We start from the raw sequence: 20,469 nt of genomic DNA, 5'->3' as shown, positions 1-20,469 counted from the left end.
TATGATTTGTTGTTGCGTTCAAAATATTTATGCACACATATTGAATGCAGCAGACAGAATGTCGCCAATCATGTTTTTCAATTTACGCGAAAAACAAAAAACCAACCGTTCGTTACGAGTTACTTCCACAGACTGATCTCTCCATCATACATTGTTGAATAAATACCAATTCTCTTGTTCTCTTTTCGCTCTTTCCATTGCTCAAAATTATTCAATTTCAATCACAAAGGTGATTGGATCAATCACATGTGTAATTGGAAACGGAAAAAATTTCAATCACGTTTGTTTAAAATTATTATTATTCAAATTATTTCCGAATTGATTAACAAATTGATTGAATCAATTAATATTTTAATTGGAAACGTAACAAATATCAATCATTTTTTAATTGGTTTTTATTCGGATTTGATTAAATAATTAATTGAATCAATTAACATATTAATTGAATCCGTTTCCAAATTCAATTAAGTGCTTAATTGAAAAAATGTTGGTGAAATTTTTTGTGTGTACAGAACAAGAAAATTTTATTCACTGATAACAAAGCGTTCGTAAAAATAAACAAAAACCGAACTAAAACCAAGTTTCCTCAAATTTAGTAAAATTTCTTATAAAACGATAACACTGAATTCCTTTATTATAGAAAGCTAACACTTGGCATAGAAAAATATCTTAGTTAATACCGGTAATGATATAAATCGAGCATGTATAATTGCTAAAACCGAACTAAACTTGTTTCTGCTTCCTTCATTGAGCAATGCAGACACTGTCGTAGCCAGTCTAGAGATATCCAAATTCAAATATTGGGTATCTTCGGTTTACATGGGACATGATAGGGAGATGCCACCATGTGCCGTTAAGACCTTAGTTGAGGAGTCACTAAAAACAAAGACGAAACTCATTATGGGATTCGATGCAAATGCACATCATAATATTTGGGGAAGTAGTGATACTAATGCAAGGGGAGAGTCGCTAATAGAGTTTATTTAGCGTACTAACCTGGTAGTTTGCAATAAGGGAGATGCACCAACCTTCGTCACCAACCTTGGTCGGAAATCCTTCGCATTCGAGTGAGAGGCTTTTCCCGCTTTAGGTATGAAAACGATTTTTGTTTCCCTCCACTTTTCTGCAATATATGCTAAGTTTATACATCCTTTATATATCACCGTCAACCAGGGGATAATTCTTTCAGTCACTGCTTGTAACTCCGCCGGAGTAATTCCATCAGGTCCGGGGGATTTGAATGGCCCAAAGCTATTTAACGCCCATTTTATTCTAGATTCCGATACAATTTCCTCGATAGGAAACGACCGCTCAGTCACTGTGGCGCCGCCAGAACATGGTTCAACCGTCTGATTTCCAGGAAAATGTGTGTCCAATAGTACCTCCAACGGACGATGCCCAATTGCCCTTCGATGTTTTAATGCAACCTGGAGCGGAGTTAGTGGATGCTAGTGCCTTCCGTAGTCTGGAAGCCTCGGACATATTCTCAATACTACTGCAGTAAACATTCCAAGAGTTATGCTGAGCCTTTCTCAGTTCTCGCTTGTATCCTCTCAGATTCTTCTTGTAAGGGTTCCAATCCTCAGGAGCTCTGGTGGACTTTGCTTGTTAAAGAGCTTCCTGCAAGATATTACTTAACTCCGTAGACCACCATGCAAATTTCAGTGAGAATTTGAAGGCCTTAGTAATCTCTCTCCTGCGTGTTCGATATCTTGCACATTGCTCATACTTGTCTCTGGCATTTCCGGTATAATCATATCGAACGATTCCCTATACCTATTCCAATCAGCTTTCCTAACATTTGGCGTAAATATGGTCTTTGAAGTACGAATAGCCAATCTGAAACTAATGTAGCGATTATCTGAGAAGCTATGTAACCTCAAAACTTGCCACTCAGATATCTTATCATTCAGTTCCGGAGAGGCCAATGTGACGTCCAACACCTCTTGCCTGTTTTTGGTGACGAAGGTTGGTGCATCTTCCTTATTGCAAACTACCAGGTTAGTACGCAACATAAGCTCTATTCCTCCTTCCTCAAATACTATGAAGTGCATTTGCATCGCATCCCATAATGAGTTTTGTCTTTGTTTTCAGTGACTCCGCAACTAAGGTCTTAACGGCACATGGAGGCATTTCCCTATCATGACCCATGTAAACCGAAGATACCCAGTATTTGCATTTGGATATCTCAAGACTGGCTACGACAGTGTCTGCATTGCTCAAGGAAGGAAGCAGAAACAAGTTTAGTTCGTTTTTAGCAATTATACATGCTCGATTTATATCTTTACCGGTATTATGCAAAAGTTTGAGTGCTTAATTCACAGATCTTGTTCTTATATATGTATGATTCTTCATTCAACCATAGAACGGAACGGACGTGTTATTGAATAGCGGATAAAATTGTCGAAAAATGGTCTCGCCAAAGTGTAATCCACTACGTTAGGCACATCTGGCATTATTTTGAGGACCGAACTGTGACCGTAACTTTTTTCCGACCACAGCGATAACTCGCGCAACCGCACAGCCGTTGTTGCAGCTGACTGTTTGGCCAAAATGTCTAAAGGCAATAGATGCAGTATGACATTAAGGGAATTTGTTCCTGTCTTGCTGAATGGACCTGAGATAGCACGCCATACGCTAAACTTTGTCTAAACTTGTCGGCTGGTGAAGTGCCGGTCACCAGACTACAACACCATATAGCATTATAGGTCTAACCACTGCCGTGTATAGCCAATGCACACTTTTTGGTTTAAGTCCCCACTTTTTTCCTATTGCCTTTTTGCTCGAGTATAAAGCTACCGTTACTTTCCTCGCCCTTTCTTCAATATTAAGCTTAAAGTTCAGCTTCCTGTCCAAAATAACGCCAAGGTATTTTGCACACTCACTAAAGGGAATTTCAATAACCCCTAAGGAAATGGGCTTAACCGTGGGAGTTTTGCGATCCTTGTAGTACATAACTAGTTCTGTCTTTGCAGGATTTACCCCAAGACCATTATCTTTCGCCCATTTCTCAGTCATCCGGAGGGCCCTCTGAATAATATCTCTGATTGTGGATGGGAATTTTCCACATCATCTGCGTATGCCACCACTTTTATCCTTTCTTTTTCTAGAGTAACCAGAAGGCTATTTATAGCAACATTCCAAAGAAGAGGTGATAGAACTCCTCCTTGGGGAGTGCCTCTGTTCACATACCTTTGTATGTTTGCTTGTCCTAGTGTGGCTGAAATACGTCTCTTCATTAGCAGTTCGTCTAACAGCCTGAGTATACATGGATCAACATTCAGAGTTGTCAGTCCATTTAATATCGAGCTCGGATGGACATTATTGAACGCCCCTTCGATGTCTAGAAACGCCACGATTGTGTATTCTTTGACAGATAGTGAGCTTTCAATAAAGCTGACTAGTTCATGTAGTGCGGTCTCAGTAGACCTGCCCTTCGAGTTGCATGCTGTCGTTTCGAGAACAAACTTGAATCGATGCTAGTTCTAAGATAAATATCTATCATCCTCTCCAGAGTCTTAAGTAGGAATGAGGATAAGCTGATTGGTCGGAAATCCTTCGCCCTCGAGTGAGAGGCTTTTCCCGCTTTAGGTATGAAAACGACTTTTGTTTCCCTCCACTTTCCTGGAATATATGCTAAGTTGATACATCCTATATATAGCCGACAACCAGGGGATAAATCTGTCAGCCACCGCGTGTAACACCGCCGGAGTAATTCCATCAGGTCCGGGGGATGTGAATGGTCCAAAGCTTTTTAACGCCCATTTTATTCTAAATTCCGATACACTTTCCTCGGAAACGACCGCTGAGCCACTGTGGCACCGCCAGTACATGGTTCAACCGTCTGATTTCCGGGGAAATGTGTGTCCAATAGTACCTGCATCGTCTCCTCACTGGACTTTGTCCAATTGCCCTCTGATGTTTTAATGAAACCTGGAGTGGAGTTCATGGATGCTAGCACCTTCCGTAGTCTGGAAGCCTCGGACGTATTCTCAATGCTGCTGCAGTAATCATTCCAAGAGTTATGCTGAGCCTTTCTCAGTTCTCGCTTGTATCCTCTCAGATTCTTCTTGTAAGCGTCCCAATCCACAGGAGCTCTGGTGGACTTTGCTTTGTTAAAGAGCTTCCTGCACGATTTCCTTATATTACCTAACTCCGTAGACCACCATGGTGGTCGATTTTTTCCCCTTGGCTTCCCTCTAGGGCATGCAGCTTTCAGTGAAATGTTGAAGGCCTTAGCAATCCTCTCCACTGCGTGTTCGATAACTTGCACAGTGCTCATATTTGTCTCTGGTATTTCCGGTATCATCATATTGAACGATTGCCTATACCTATTCCAGTCAGCTTTCCTAACATTTGGCGGAAATATGGTCTTGGTGCTGTGAACATCAAATTTGAAACTGATGTAGCGGTGATCTGAGAAGCTATGTTCACTTAAACCCTGGCAATCAGATATCATTTCATTCAGTTCTTGCGACGCCAAGGTGACGTCCAAAACCTCTTGTCTGTTTTTAGTAACAAAGGTTGGGTCATCTCCCTTATTGCAAACTACCAAATTAGTACGCAAAATAAACTCTAGGAGTGACTCTCCTCTTGTATTAATGTCACCACTTCCCCATATACTATGATGTGCATTTGCATCGCATCCCATAATGAGTTTTGTCTTTGTTTTCAATGACTCCTCAACTAAGGTGTTAAGGGAACATGGAGGCATCTCCCTATCATGTCCCATGTAGACCGAAGATACCCAATATTTGCATTTGACTATTTCTAAACTGGCAACGACAGTGTCTGTATTGCACATTGAAGGAAGCAGAAACAAGTTGAGCTCGTTTTTAGCAATTATACCGGCTCGATTTACATCATTACCAGTATACTGCAATAGTTTGAACCCCGGAGTACTTAATTCACATATTTTGTTTTTATAAACATATGGTTCTTGAATAAGAACTATATCTATGTCCCCTTTCATCAGGAGAACTTTTAAGGCAGCACATTCTTCTAGGGCTTTGAATTTCTTTTTATGGCTCTCCTTCTTTTGCGGCGTCTTCTTTCTCCATCATTTGCATTAAATGATGATGTGCTTGTTTTTGATCTTCAATTTGTAATTTTCTACTTTCATGAATTTGTTTTATTAGCAGATTTAAAATGTTGGTGAGGAAATTGAGTTCGTATGTATTTAAAGTTGTTTTCATCTGTACTGTAGGTTAGGTGGCAGCCCGATGTATCAGGCTCAGTCCATTGTGGTACCACATTGGTGAACTTCTCTCTTATCATTGACCTCCTTTTTATAGCCGAGGCCGAACGGCGTTCCACATTGCAGTGAAACTACTTAGAGAAGCTTTGAAACCCTCAGAAATGTCACCAGCATTACTGAGGTGGTGTTCGGTCGAAGCAGAAATCGAGCTCACGACCTTCTGTATGCAAGGCGGGCATGCTAACCATTGCACCACGGTGGCTCCCATCTGTAATGTAAGTTGCGTTTTTAAAATAGAATTTAGAATTTTTAAAATAGAATAGTGCTTTGTTGAATTTTTAATGAACCTTGGAATAATGCCGGATTTTGTCCATTTAATTAGAAATACTATTTTAGTTTTTATGTTTTGCAGTTTGTTTGATTCATTTCTGTATTTGATAATATACATATTTTCCGATCACTTTGTATTTTTGTTTAAAATGTTGATAAACCATTTTCTCACTTTATACGGCGTGTTCTCCGTCTTTCTTATATTATAATTTTTTTTGTTTTTTTAGACTTCATTGGGAAAATTTTTCGATAAAACGAGTTCAAAGACATGAAAATAAAATGTGTTGGCTAGCTCTTCCGTGGTGTGGTTTCTTGACCCTTACGCCATCGTCTCGTGATCATAATACTCATGCCATAAATTTTAACACCACTTTCTGTTTACATCTGAAGTTGAATTATAATTCTGTTCTTTACGTACATTTCCAACCTTGGTGAAAAGGTACATATTACCGGAGTGCATTTGCTCCCTTGCAAAAAAGCTTTCCAAGCCACGCCATTGTATATCGGAACACTCATTAATTTTTCAGCCTATTGCCCGCAGTGTTTTCAGATTAGGGATTTTTGTGGAAGGTTAAAAATTTTGGCAAAAATTAAAACAATTATTATCTGCCTATTCATGAAACACAAAATCGACTCGAGACGAATCGTTCGTCTAGATTGAAACTATAATAACTTTAGATATATATTTCTAGAAAATCATGAATTTTGTCATGAACTCATTATTTATGATTTACTATCGAACACCAATATTTGATTTTTACGAACCGTTCGTCTCGAGGCGAACGAAAATTCTACGAACAAGCAGTAATACATTTTTCAAATATAAATCAATATTATTGATTAATTGGTTGTTAAAGAGTCGAGATGAGCCGACATATTCGGTGGCGGTGTCGACTGGTAAAAAATGGTCGGCGGCGCGACTCGGCGGCTTCATTCTCTGGTCCGAGATACAATACGACTGCGCAGATAATTATGGTGAAAAGTTTGGACATGTGAACCACTCTAATACCAAAAATTGTAAACAGCTGTTTGCATACCCTATTGGACGTACTCTTATCTATAAATGGGCATATCTACAATGGGTAGTTTCTTGACGATGTTACTCGCATAAAATATCTCTATATTCGTGAAAGACTAACAAATTATTTGTATTCCAGTTTACTGATATAAAAATAAAATTCTATACTATTTGGAAAATAAACTTAGATATGTTAGCTATGTAAGAAACACAAGAAATATACGCTCTTACGGGAATCAGTATTCAGGTCAGCTGTTTTCACTCAAGCACGTGGTTGACATTCTATGATAATCGTTTTGTTATCCAATGATATTTTATTGTGTTTTGAAGCACACATACATAAACAAGAAACTGTTTCCACCACCATTTACAAGATTTTTCATTCATAACACCGATGCATAATGACAATAACAAACGGCATAGACTGGAATTAACTGGAAGGGTACACACAAAATGCCTATGTGTGTGTGCGTGCATGATATCCTGAATTGTCAACGCTTATCACTCGCTATGCATAGACAACAGCATCCAGTTTCCTTATACATTCCCTTTTGTTTGGTGGTAAACGGAAAATCCCAATTCACTTCAGAAAAATATTGAAGAGCAATTTGGTGTTACATAAAAATTCTATTTAGAAAAGAGGAGCGGATTTCTTTGTAAACGGGCTGATATATTTAACAAACGCCAGGTGAAATTCTAATCAGATTAAATCTATATACATGAATGTGTAGTGATTTTATTAACAGAATCGTGACACTGAAAACTTCTATTAGAGGGTAATATTATTTGGGATATTGAATTGAAGAATTAGTATTGAATTTAACTGTATCTAAATGACTTTGACTAAAACTGTATTTTTCTATGATAAAATAGTGTGAACCTATTTTCTTTTATGGCACGTGAAAATGCCTATGTACACATATATTTTCAAATAGTCAAAATGAATATGGTATACAACATACGTAATTATATATGTATATAGGGTAGATTATTTTGGCTTAGATGTGCATTGGTATGTGCCTCTAAAGTTATTCAGAAGAGTTTAGGAGAATATGTCGTGGTGACAATTTGTGATGCAATTGTGATATCGTTTTTGTTACATTGATGGAATGTATGGTATTTACAAATATATCTTTTTGTTTTTTCTGCTATGCTGTCGCTTCCATTTTTCCTTTAGAGAGTGCAAATATCGTGCAATAACAATCGCAAAACTTTAGAAAAGAGATGCAATATTAGGGCTCTTTCCTTCCCACAATATATAATGAACTGAACTGTTCATTCTGACAAAAATAAAATTTTGAAAGTAGTTCGACGTTCTCACCAAGCATGTTTTGGTGTTTGAAACGTTTTCCATTTATAAGCATTTCAAAACGAGTCGTGTTCAAATAAAAAAATGTTTGTTCTGTGCAAACATGTTATGTTTCACCCTAAGCATATTTTTGTTTAAGACTCCAAATAGTTAGTTCCAATTTCTAAACATTTGTTTGCTTGCAGCAAACTGTCTTAAATATTATTGTGTTAAAATACAAATAAGCACGTGTTTTTGTAATTTATTTAAAAACATCTAAGTCGATAAGCAATCATTAACGAATACTCAGCAACCCACACTTATGTTGTAATTAAATTTGCATATCTATATATGTATATCGTTAACTATCTCCGTTGCCTCTTTATCTTTTCTTCTAATCTCTCTCTCGCTCTCTCTGACGTTTCCAAAAATATATATGTTTGTATCCAGAGATATTATATATAAGGAAACGTAATGTCCCAAACATAACATAAACATGTTATACCATATTAACATATATGTTCCAAACATTTTGTATTCGTTTATGAACGTTATATGTTTGCACTTAAAAATAATGTGCTAAAAATATGAGTTCCAAACATATAATGTTTAGACCTAAACCAACGTGGTGCAATGGTTAGCATGCCCGCCTTGCATACACAAGGTCGTGGGTTCGAATCCTGCTTCGACCGAACATCAAAAAGTTTTTCAGCGGTGGATTATCATACCTCAGTAAGTGTGTAAATATAACCATAGCGATAGGCGGTAGGCGAAACATTTTTGCCGCAACGGCAAATACAATAAGCTTGACGGCGAATAATTCCCTTTTTCACGTTTCCTAGCGTTTTTGTTGTCAATACAGCACGCTTTGACAATATTAAACAATGAAGTTGAATAAAAACATACAATGGCTTGTTATTTGTTGAGTTATTTCAAGAAAAAATAATCTACACGTGTCCAGGCAACAGCAATTCCTAGTGGTGAGTTAAAAAAAATTGATAAGCGATGGCAACACTATACCAGTTTTCGCCAAGGAGTTAGAATAAGTTTTAATTTAGCGACACGCCGCTAGCCGTCACGGTATTCCGTCGCGGATTTTGGGCTTCCCATAAGAAATACACGTAAATAAGTGTTCGCCTATCGCTATGGTTATATTTACACACTAATGCTGGTGACATTTCTGAGTGTTTCAAATCTTCTCTAAGTGGTTTGACTACAATGTGGAACGCCGTTCGGACTCGGCTATAAAAAGGAGATCTCTTGACATTGAGCTTAATATGGAATCGGGCAGCACTCAGTGATAAGAGAGAAGTTCACCACTGTGGTATCACAATGGACTGAATAGTCTAAGTGAGCCTGATATATCGGATGATGCACAGTGGGATTAAAGAAGTCCGTGCAATCAGGTTAATTCAGCAATAGCCTCTAAAAATAGATTTCGTGTTGTTGGATTACTGAAGTAACAAAACGAAATAAATATAAGATTAAAGGATTTGTAGTTATATGAAGAGATGATGCACAGTGGGATTAAAGATGATTCAATTTAAAGGGGATTAATTGCTATATGTTTTCTCCATTAAGAGTTAGCATAAAGGTTTCAAATTGAGTTATCTATTCCAGCCAGATCTGTACCAAAGACTGTGGAAAAGTTCATTCGCCCAAACGGAAACATGTACAGTTAGCGTGTATAGATTTGTATCTGGCGTTTTATTTCATTGAATCCGGTGATGAAATTCCTTAATCTTCTAATTCCATAAAGCTCGAATAATAATTAATTGTAAATTATCAAGCATCTCAACTCGGTGTGAAACGAAAAACGAGTGAGTGGGGGACATAAGATTAGAGGGTTAAGTCAACTTTTGCTTTTTTTCCACATGGTTTCAAGGTATTTCTAATTTCATTGTGTATTCTCTTCCACACCCTCAAAAATAATATCTTCTGTAACATATACTCCCAAACACAATCTAAACAATATAATGTGTGAGCAGCCCAAGTTCTAAACATTTTGTATTTTTCCATCCAAATTCAATAATGTTGTTTTCCCAAAAACTATATGTTTTTGGATATTGCCGAAACATTAATTGGATATTGGCGAAACATTATTATATTTGTTTTATGTGAAAATTTTGAGCCCAAAATGCTTCCAAACATAGAAGAACATTCTCCCAAAGAAGATTGTGCTCAATAATTTTTTTTCCTAATTGTATATTCCCTCGCATCTTTCTCACTTCCACGATGTTTTTTAGTCTTACACCCTCAAAAAAAAATCGCTTCTTTAACATATGTTCCAAACATATTTAGCAGGAAGCACATATATTATTGGATACTGCCGAAACATTAATATATTTGTTTTATGTGAACATATTATATATTTGGAAGCATTTTGAGTCCAAAAATATTATATGCTTGGAAGAATTTTTCCCAAAGACGATTGTGCTCATTCCCTAACATACTCGCAATTTTCACTTCCACGAAATTTTTTAGTTCTTGGCACCTTTTTCTGTAATACAAATAATGTTGAAGAAATTATTCAGTTTTATAAATTTTACCTTTCGTCTGCACGGAGAATCGAACCGAGGACCATACAGTTTGTAAGCCAACACACTATCCTCTGGGCTACGTAGCTGTTATAGTCACCAGTAGATAATTATCGTTATAAGTTACATTTATATAGCATAGTTTGCAGCGCCCACGAGCCCATGCAAACATAACATTATTTAACAGAAACATACATTTGTTTGCCACGTGGAGCAGTGGTTAGCATGTCTGCCTTGCATGCAAAGGGTCGTGGGTTCAATCCCTGCTCCGACCGAACACTTTGTTTTGTTTTGTTTTGTTTTTTTTTTTTTAATTTACACATTTATATTTATACTGTATTAAAGTTTTACAATGAAACTTCGAAATATGGTTTATTAAAGATTTATAGTCAGTAACAGTGCTTGATATGAACGAAATTGACTGATTTTTGGATAAAATATTATTTTTTTTTTTGCAAAAATAACAATTTTGTAACAAAAAACTGTTTTTGGTACAAAACTTTAAAATTCAAAAACTATAAAAAATTAAAAAACTCTAACAAAAGAAGAACGTGGAGTCGAGTATAAACATACATAAATAATTTTATAACATAAACATAAATTTATTTAGGCGTGAACAGTTTTTTACTAGCATTTAACACTATCGCTCTAAAATGTTTTTTATTTTTCTTTAATAATTCATTTTAAAGAAAATAAACTTTTTAAATTGTTTTAGTTGCAAAACTCGAACATAATATTTCAAGGTGTCTGTTTTATATTTCAAGGTGTCCGTCAACTCCTCGTGGACTACTTATTAATAAAGAGGAACTAAACTTTGTTTTTATACATTTTACTGTGTAATTTTTCACTATTTCATCCTTATTTCATTTTACTGTCCCAACTCTAAAAAGAGTATAGTGCCTTTCGTTATTTTTATGAAGACCCCTGATTTCTTTTAACGAACCAAGAAAAATTGTGCCCAAAATACCAAAATGATAAACAAAACTCATGTCCACACATACATAAAATGCTGCTCTCAGCCGAAAACATATGCTGTTTGTTTTTCAAATGTCTATTCTCTTGGTTCCGAATGTTTATTCTCTTTATTCAAATTAAATTATATTTTGACTTAAGCATATCAAATTTTTGGCCTTATCATAAAAGAGTTTTCCGAAACAACATACAAGCGGTTTCACAGAAATTGTTCTCTTTTGATTCTTTCGCTGTGTTATGTTGATATCTTTTCTCTCTCCCGGTTCATCTCTATTTCTTTCTCTATACTCTCTCTGTCGCTTTGAATAAAATATCACAACATATGTATGTTTGTAGTCGAAATTTGTAAACTTATATATGTTTGCATTCACACATATGATTTTTATGAAACATTCATGCCCCAAACATAATATATTCTAACATATTAACATAGATGTCCCAAACATGTTATGCTAGTTTATAAACATTATATGCTTGCACTCAAAAATATTGTGTTTAAAAATTTGTGTTCCAAACATATAATGTTTATAGCCAAACATATGAAAAACAGTATTTTTCAACCGTGTATACTCTCTCTGTCGCTTTGAATAAAATATCACAACATATGTATGTTTAGTCGAAATTTGTAAACTTATATATGTTTGCATTCACACATATGATTTTTATGAAACATTTATGCCCCAAACATAATATATTGTAACATATTAACATAGATGTCCCAAACATTTAGTGTTAGTTTAGGAACATTACATGTTTGCACTTAAATATATTGTGTTTTAAAATTGTGCCCGAAACACATTTTGTTTATATCGGAACATATGAAAAACATATTTTTCTAACAGTGTACCATGGTGCATTAACAATAGTGCGAAGAGTTTAATTGTGCGTCCTTTGAATTTTTTCAATGTCATTTTTTGCAGCGCAGCCTGAAAGCTGTATGCCATAAGTCTATATGTCTTGTTTGTCTTTTAGTGTACTAAACCTGTTTAGCCTCCCAAATCTAATGGGACTTTTTATATCACCGGCGGAGCACTTCTGGAGCTATCCACAAAAAAAGAAAATTATGGCACAAGTTGAAAACACCATGCAGTGACACAATAAAATTCTTGTAAAGGTTTAGTTTGTTCTCTTATTTTAGTTTATTCAAGCATTTCTTCTTTAGTTCAGTTTTATTTGTGGTACAAATTTACGATTATATTCTTGCGATAATTACAATTTCAATCAAAATTTCAATATAATTTAAATTCGATGACTTCACGATGATTAAACCTTTTTTTGAACTAACACTCCTACACCAATTAATATAGTAATAGATAGATAGAGAATAAACTTAAGATTAAAGGATGGAAAAATATCCCAACTCCCACAAAGTGGCCATATTTCCATAATAACTCGATCTTAACATCCAATGAAAGTCCAGCCAATACAACTTCACAGATGGCGTTGACTTCTAACGTATCTCTAGTATCAACATCCCGGCCCCTTTGCAGTACTCTGCAAAAAAAAAATATGATAAAATAATTCAATTCCTTGTAAATGTTCTGGTACACCATCGATTCCAATATAACAAATTTTATAGATGAAAATTTCCCCCAAATGAAGATAAGGATAAAGTTAAGGCAAACAGGTTCCAGAGATGATATACCCAAAAATAGTAAATTGCGCGAGAGGTTTCCCGAACGTTCCACCAACGACTCCATTCCGTATAATTTTTGAATATAGATCACCCCCTAACGAAAGGTGTACCTCACCCGACATATAGAACTTGGGATCCGCCAGTTGCAGTCCTGGGTATTCGTCAATAATGCGACTATCCACTGATTTCTTTGGCGTCAATATTCTAAATCTTTTACGGACTTCCGCATATATCTGAATGGCATGGTTCATTCCGCTGCCTCCACGTAGTTCCAATGAGCACCTTACTCGGTTTCCAATTTTTACTAGCGGTTGGCCCAGTTTTCGGGCTAGAGACTCATCTATTATAGTCGTCTCCGCACTTTGATCTATTAAGGCTCGTTCATAAACATGGCGATCACCACAAACAATCTTCACAACCGCTGTCGGGCGGAGCATTATAGACTCGTGAATACTATACGAGTTAGAAGGGTTCATCAATTCCTTACGAGCAGGATTATCCCTAATCGTTTCTCGGGATGTATAGGAGACAACTTCTCTTGATTTGTTTGAGGACGAACTAGGTCCCACTTGACGCCTACTCTCGGACGAACTAGGTCCTTTTTGGCGTTTGGAGTCAGACGATCTAGGTCCTACTCCAATTTGAGATTTAGACGAACGAGGTCCTAGTCTCTTAACCACACTTTTCACAACCTTTCTGGACGAACATGGTCCTGGTTTATGAAGCAAAGTATGGTGCATATCACCACATTTCTTACATCGTCCCTCACTGCTACACGTGCGCCAGGTGTGATCGTGGGCCAAACAGCCGGCACAATGTTTGTATATTGAGACAATCCTCATTCGTTCTGAGTAGTCCATTGTCAGGAATTTTCTACAAAATCTAAGAGGATGATCTTGTAAGCATAGCCGACACACAATTTTCTGTTTGTCTCCTCGGTTCTCTGAATAATATTTCTTTGCCTTAACCATTGTACAAAATTAACTGAAAGGAAAACAAATAAAAAGAAAGGAAAGAAATTTTCTGGTTAATCCATAGGAAGAGGAACCAGTTTAACTATGGGACGTACAAGCGGACCCTTCGACGTTCGGATCTCAGCAACCCTGACCTTTCCATCCGCTCCTGGGAAAACCTCTGATATTCGGCCTAACCTCCATTCATTAGGTGGCAAATTGTCATCTCGAATGACAACCATATCTCCTACCTTTAGATTCGACTCAACAGTTTTCCATTTATTCCGCTTAACTATCTCCTTCAAGTATTCCTCTTTCCAACGCATACACAAATTTTGGTTAATTGCTTTTACCCTTTGCCAACGATTCATGATAGAAAGGGGAGCCTCATTGATCTGTGGCTCTGGGGGTGACAAAATTGGACCACCAACTAAAAAATGCCCAGGAGTAAGGGCGTCAACACATGAAACGTCCTCCGATAAAGGGCAGAGAGGCCTAGAGTTCAAACAAGATTCGATTCGGGCTAAAAGCGTGGAAAATTCTTCAAAAGTGTATCTCAAGTTGAACGTAATTCTTCTAAAATGATGTTTGAAGGATTTGACGCCTGCTTCCCACAGGCCACCCATATGTGGCGCTCCCGCTGGATTAAAATGCCAATTTAAACCATTATTAGAGTAACTTTGAACTATCTCTGAACTTGTATTTCGAAGGAAATTTCGAAAATCTGACCGCAATGCCCTTGACGCTCCTACGAAATTCGTCCCATTATCCGAAAACATTTCCTTGGGACAGCCACGGCGAGAAACAAACCTGGCAAATGCCGCTAAAAAGGTAGCTGTTGTTAAATCGCTAACAGCTTCCAAATGAATCGCTCTGGTTGCGAAGCAAACAAAAATCGACGCATAGCCCTTGGTAATCAGACAAGCTCTCCCTCTATAATTTTTGATATCAAAAGGGCCGGCAAAATCAACTCCCGTTCTCGTAAACGGCCTGTCAATAATTGTCCTAGCCACCGGTAAAGATGCCATAATCTGTTCCTTCGACCGTTTCGAACAAATCGCACAAATTCTGCACTTGGCTATGACAGATCTTATTAAATTTCTAGATCTTGGGATCCAGAACTCAGTTCTCAGAACTCTGAGCATTAACTGATTTCCTCCATGTAAAGTAATTTTGTGAATAAAGGTTATCAAGAGCCGTGAAAATTGGCTCTCGTATGGCAATATAATTGGATGTTTCTCATTAAATGACAAAGAGGTTGCATTAGCTAGACGTCCTCCTACTCGAATCAGTCCTTCCCCATCGATAAATGGATTTAAGTTAAGCAACTTGCTTGTAGTAGGCAGAGGACGGTCGTTTGATAACCTGAAATACTCGTCCGGAAAATAGACCATCTGAGTGACAATAATTAGTTTTATTTTAACCAGTTGTGACTCACTAAACGAAGAGTGTTTTTCTGACACTTGTGACGACTTCCTCTTTACCAGTAAAACAAATCTGTAAACATATGACATTACTCGCAACGCTCTTGAGTATGATGAAAAGCGAAGAAGAATATCTTCAAAATCCTTAATATAAGTAAAATGTACATTTATGCTTCGACATTCTTCTTCAGTGTGAAATTCGTTCCCTAACTGAACATCCCAGACGCTCGAAGCTCTCATCCATGATGGGCCATGCCACCACAAAGAATTTCCAATCAATCCATGTGATCGAACACCTCTGCTTATAATGTCTGCGGGGTTATGTTCTGAAACAACGTGTCTCCAACAGTCCTTCCCAACCAAATCTACAATTTTCGATACCCTGTTAGAAACGAAGGTTGTCCAGGAAGCAGGGGGTTTCTGAAGCCAAGCAAGCACGATCGTGGAATCACTCCAGCAAAAAAACTTGATACATTTATTGTCAAAGCTTAGATCCGCCCTCAAAGCGCCTATTAGTTCTGCCAATAACAGTGCTCCACAAAGTTCCAATCTTGGTAATGAAATTGTCTTTAAAGGAGCTACCCTTGATTTAGCTAGCAACAAATGGGTTTGAATATCCCCATCAGCAGACTGTACCCGGGCGTACACACATGCTCCATACGCCTTCTCAGAAGCATCAGAGAAGCCATGAAATTCAATGTGGCAATTTGGGTCAAACCCAATCCAACGCGGTAGTTGAACGTTGTTTAAGTTTTCATAATCCTTCACAAACTGCCTCCATTGAAGATCACTAGACTCAGTCAAGCACTCATCCCAATCTGTTTTTTCCGTCCATATTTGCTGCATCAACATCTTCGCCACAATAATTACGGGCCCTAACCAGCCAGCAGGGTCGAATAGAGTAGAAATTATAGATAAAACCCTCCTCTTTGTAAAAATGTCCTCCTGAAGGATAGGTTTTACCGAAAAATAGAAACTATCCTTTTTGGCATTCCACCTAATGCCCAATGTCTTAGCCTTGCTTTCCTCATCAATTTCTAAAAAGTGCTCACTCAGAAGGTCTTCGGCTGGTAAATCCCTCAATATACGTTCATCATTTGAAGTCCACTTCTTCATAGAAAATCCCGCCGAAGATAAGGCCGTGATCAACTGATTGCGAGCGTCTAGAGCCAAAGAGATATCGTGTGATCCAGCGAGAGCATCATCAACATACATCATATGTCTTAAAATTCGTGCTGCCAATGGCAACTCATCCTCGACATCCTTGGCTAGCTGCAACAAACTCCGTATTGCCAAGAAAGGCGCGCAATTGATACCAAAGGTTACCGTTTTCAGTTCAAAATCTTCTACCGGCTGCCTAGGATTGTCTCGAAAAATTACTCTCTGGAAACGGGAGTGCCTATCATCGACAAGTATTTGGCGATACATCTTCTCAATGTCGCCATTAAAAACATAACGATAAAACCTCCATCTTATGATCAACAACGTCAAGTCGTTCTGTAAAACCGGTCCGGGGTAGAGAGTATCGTTTAAGCTTAGGCCACTTGAAGTCGGACAAGATGCGTTGAAGACTACCCTCAGCTTCGTGGATGTCCTCTCCGGTTTCACCACCGCATGATGAGGCAAATAAAAATCAAGATCCCCTTCCGATGACTCAGCTACTCTAATCATCTGTCCTAAAATTTCGTATTCCCTTATTACGGTATCGTACATGTCTTTCAAATCCGGTTTCCGTAACAAAGAAGATTCATTCCTCAGAAACTGCCTGAATGCCTTGGTCCGGGACATTCCCAATCCTTTTCCTTCCGCATGTTGAGGTTTGAATGGCAGACACACGATAAACCGACCATCGGTGGACCTTCTAGTTGTTCTCGTGTATAAATCTTCACAATATGTTTCCTCCTCAGTCATAACAGGGGCCATTGGTGGTTCTTCCAGTTTCCAGAATTTCTCCAATTGTTGGGTCAAAGACACCTCGGTGCAGAAGGAAACCGTCGTGGTTAATCCGCCACTCTCACTATCGAGCTGACCAGTCAATACCCATCCAAATATAGTGTTCTGGGCCACAAGTGAGCCAAGGACATTACGCTGAATACCATCCAGAATAACTTGTGGGTAAACATCTGCACCAATTAAAATATCCACCTGATCGCTTTTCGCAAAGTACGGATCTGCTAATCTTATATCACCCACAGAAAAGCGTTCCGGGAGTGAAATGGAGGAACTAGGCAATCTCCCTGTCAGATGCGGAAGTACCAAACCACATATTTCTATTCTAATGTCATCATCCCTTCCTGATGTCAATTCAAATATACATTGTTTCTGAGTCAAACCGGCCAATGCATTGTTTAAACCAGATATCCTGGCGTTTATTCTTGTAGTCGGTAACCCGAGACGCCTCTGAAGCCTTTCTGAAATAAACGATGCTTGCGATCCAGGATCCAACAAAGCCCTCGCATTGTACAGTACCCCATTCACCCTAATATTCACTACGGCAGTACCTAATAAAACATGCCTGGACGACGTAGCAAAACAGTTCTGAATATCCTGCTCCCTGTGAGAACTCTCCTGAAAATTATCTTGACCCGTAGCAGGACAGTCTCCACCAATCGTGATAGAAGTGGATAATGAGGTCTGCGAATCCCTGTGTAACAGCGTGTTATGTCGAAGCTTACATCTCTCGCAGCTGAGTTTACTAGAACATTGGTTCAACCTGTGTTTATTACTAAAACAATTAATGCAAAGATTATTCTTCTTAATGACAGCAAATCTATCCTCCTGACTCATCCGTAAGAATTTATTACAATTCTTCAGAAAATGATCCTGGGAGCAGGCAAAACAACTAATTTTATTAGAACTAGTCTGGTAGGTCCTCAATTTCCTCTGTGAAGGAGGTTCGTTAACATCAACATGGGAAAAATCGAAAACGGTTTCCAACGACTGGAATCTAGCTGTCAAAAATCTATCAAGATCTGCCCATTTCGAAATTTCGGTCTTATCCTTCACTGTCTGTTCCCATAATGAAAGCGTTGTCATTGGAAGCCTGGTAGAGCACAAAAATACAAAAATTGGATCCCAGCTCTCAATGCACACTCCATGCAGCTTTAAAGAGGCAATGCAGTTATTAATCTCTCTCTGAATTCTTTTTATTTCCCCCGCGGACTCGTATTTGACAGGCAGCAAATTAAAAAGGATTTTGAGCTGACTATTAACTAGAATTCTTTTATTCTCATATCTGTCCTTCAGATTATTCCATGCAACTTCGAATCCTTCGTTAGTCAATTGAGACTTCTTAACAATCTCCAATGCCTCCCCTTGTGTATTCTGACGCAAGTAGAACAACTTCTCTACTGGGCTTATTGACTGACAATCGATATAAACAGCCGTAAACATATCCCTAAAGGATGGCCAAGAAAGGTAATCACCATGGAAAATTTCCGTAGTACAAGGAGGTAATCGCAAACGATGATCGTTACCTCTATTTTCCCCTGACTGAGAAGTCATCGGACTGGCTGAAAGCGCAGTGGACGTGAGAACGGACCTACTCAAAAAAGACTGAGAAAGTTCCCCCATCCCTGCAGCGCAGGTTATATATGCCTCCCTACACTGTCTAAAAAGATCAGACGCCTCCTTTTCCTGCTCCTCTGCGCATTCGCAGTCTACGTTAAATTTCTCGTAGGATGTCTTAACCTTGTTCCATAAACTTTTAAACTCCTCTTTACGTACCTCCACCGTATACATTGTGTGTGCCGCAGTAGACATCGCATTGTACTCCCTCTCAAATTCCAAAAATAATGCCGCAAACCTTTTAAATTTTCGAAGTAGAACCGGATCCGCCATTTCGCGATATTATCCTATCTAAACCAGACTCAATCAATGTCTAAAAAATACAATCACGTCTCTTCCCCAGAATATGAACCACGAATTCGATCACTAGAACCCAAAAATGCCTCAATTAAATTTTCAATAGATCTTCAAAAATTCCCAATTAAACTTAATCGATTCAACAGACTTTCCAATAAATCCAAAGGACAATCACCAAATTAACCGTATCGATAAATAATTCACTTGAAGTCAGTGATCGAAACTATCCCTTCTTAAATAAACACGAATACTCCAAAAACTCAAATTCATACTAATCTCCACGCCGGCCCGCAAAGGAAAACAAAACTAAATATAAAAGGACGTACGCCTCAATGTCACAACATGTTTTGAAAGCTCCAATCCAATTTTCAATATCGTCACAGATCAAAAAATATAAGCCAGTTTCAAGTTATTATTTCTCTGTATTTGAATAAAAAGCGCTATAAAGGCAACACTTCAAATCAAACAAAAACATTTACACGACTCTCTTTAGGCAGAGAGAGAGAATTCCCCAATAACTTAAAGGAGTGTTGCCCACTTACGGAAAGCAACAAATGTATTAAAGCTGGTTATCAGCACAATTCATATAATAGTTTTCTTTTCTTTCAAACGTATATAAATCAACGGTGATCCAAGCCAAAATATTTAGTTCATACAACAAATGTCACTGAAGCAATGTAAATCGCATGGGTCTCTTTTCCTTCCGGTAAATTCGATACCTTATAAACAAAGCGTAGTCCAGCCTTGTATTCGCTGGTAGAGGTTTGGGTATGTTAACAACACTTAACTTTTCAACAAATGAGAATAACGCAAAGAGAATTCTCCTTCTCTTATTGCAAATTATTTACTCTCGCTTTTAAGATCACTTCGACACCTCTTTATATGACAAGTGTCCAAGTGAATCAAATAGTAAATAGGATTCTCTTTCTCTCATTGAAATTATTAACTTTCGCTTTAAGATCAATTTGATACCTCTTCATATGACAAGTGTCCGGCTCAAAAGTAAACCAAAAATTAACCTCGCACAGAGAAATATAAGTCATATACGTACGTACGCTGTTGGTGCACTCGCCGTAAAGGAAAAAATATAAGGATAGAAATCAAATAATTAAAGTAACATACCAGAACTCCAGGCATTTACCAAAAAGAGCAAAGTAAAACAACCAAAACACACTGGTGAGAAGAGATCTTATTAACTTTTGCACAAGTTGTGTGTTCCTTTTTTTTTTTATTTCACTTGTCAACAGTTT

At 37.7% G+C, this 20,469-nt stretch overlaps 2 protein-coding genes across 6 annotated transcripts in view; one reads left to right on the top strand and one right to left on the bottom strand.

Moving 5' to 3' along the window:
• The first annotated feature begins 7,063 nt into the window (after nucleotides 1-7,063).
• The window catches only part of nAChRalpha4 (nicotinic acetylcholine receptor alpha4), a 220,107-nt gene continuing 206,701 nt past the window's right edge, over nucleotides 7,064-20,469 (top strand). Inside the window, exon 1 of one of the 5 annotated variants that reach the window (XM_075291044.1) lies at nucleotides 7,064-7,233. The gene's annotated coding sequence lies outside the window, so the exon portion shown is untranslated. Of the gene's footprint in view, nucleotides 7,322-20,270; nucleotides 20,396-20,469 lie in introns of those variants that run through there. The other 4 variants (XM_075291042.1, XM_075291039.1, XM_075291040.1 and 1 more) reach the window with 4 other exon arrangements.
• On the bottom strand, nucleotides 14,006-19,195 carry LOC142227128 (uncharacterized). Its single transcript, XM_075297481.1, has one exon. The coding sequence runs from the start codon at nucleotides 19,193-19,195 to the stop codon at nucleotides 14,006-14,008; it is 5,190 nt and encodes a 1,729-aa protein (XP_075153596.1).

The sequence above is a fragment of the Haematobia irritans genome, chromosome 1 (genome assembly GCF_050003625.1).
Source record: "Haematobia irritans isolate KBUSLIRL chromosome 1, ASM5000362v1, whole genome shotgun sequence".
Classification (NCBI taxonomy): Eukaryota; Metazoa; Arthropoda; class Insecta; order Diptera; family Muscidae; genus Haematobia; species Haematobia irritans.
The sequence above is the reverse complement of the archived record's forward strand: the minus strand, read 5'-3'. Positions and strand labels throughout refer to the sequence as shown.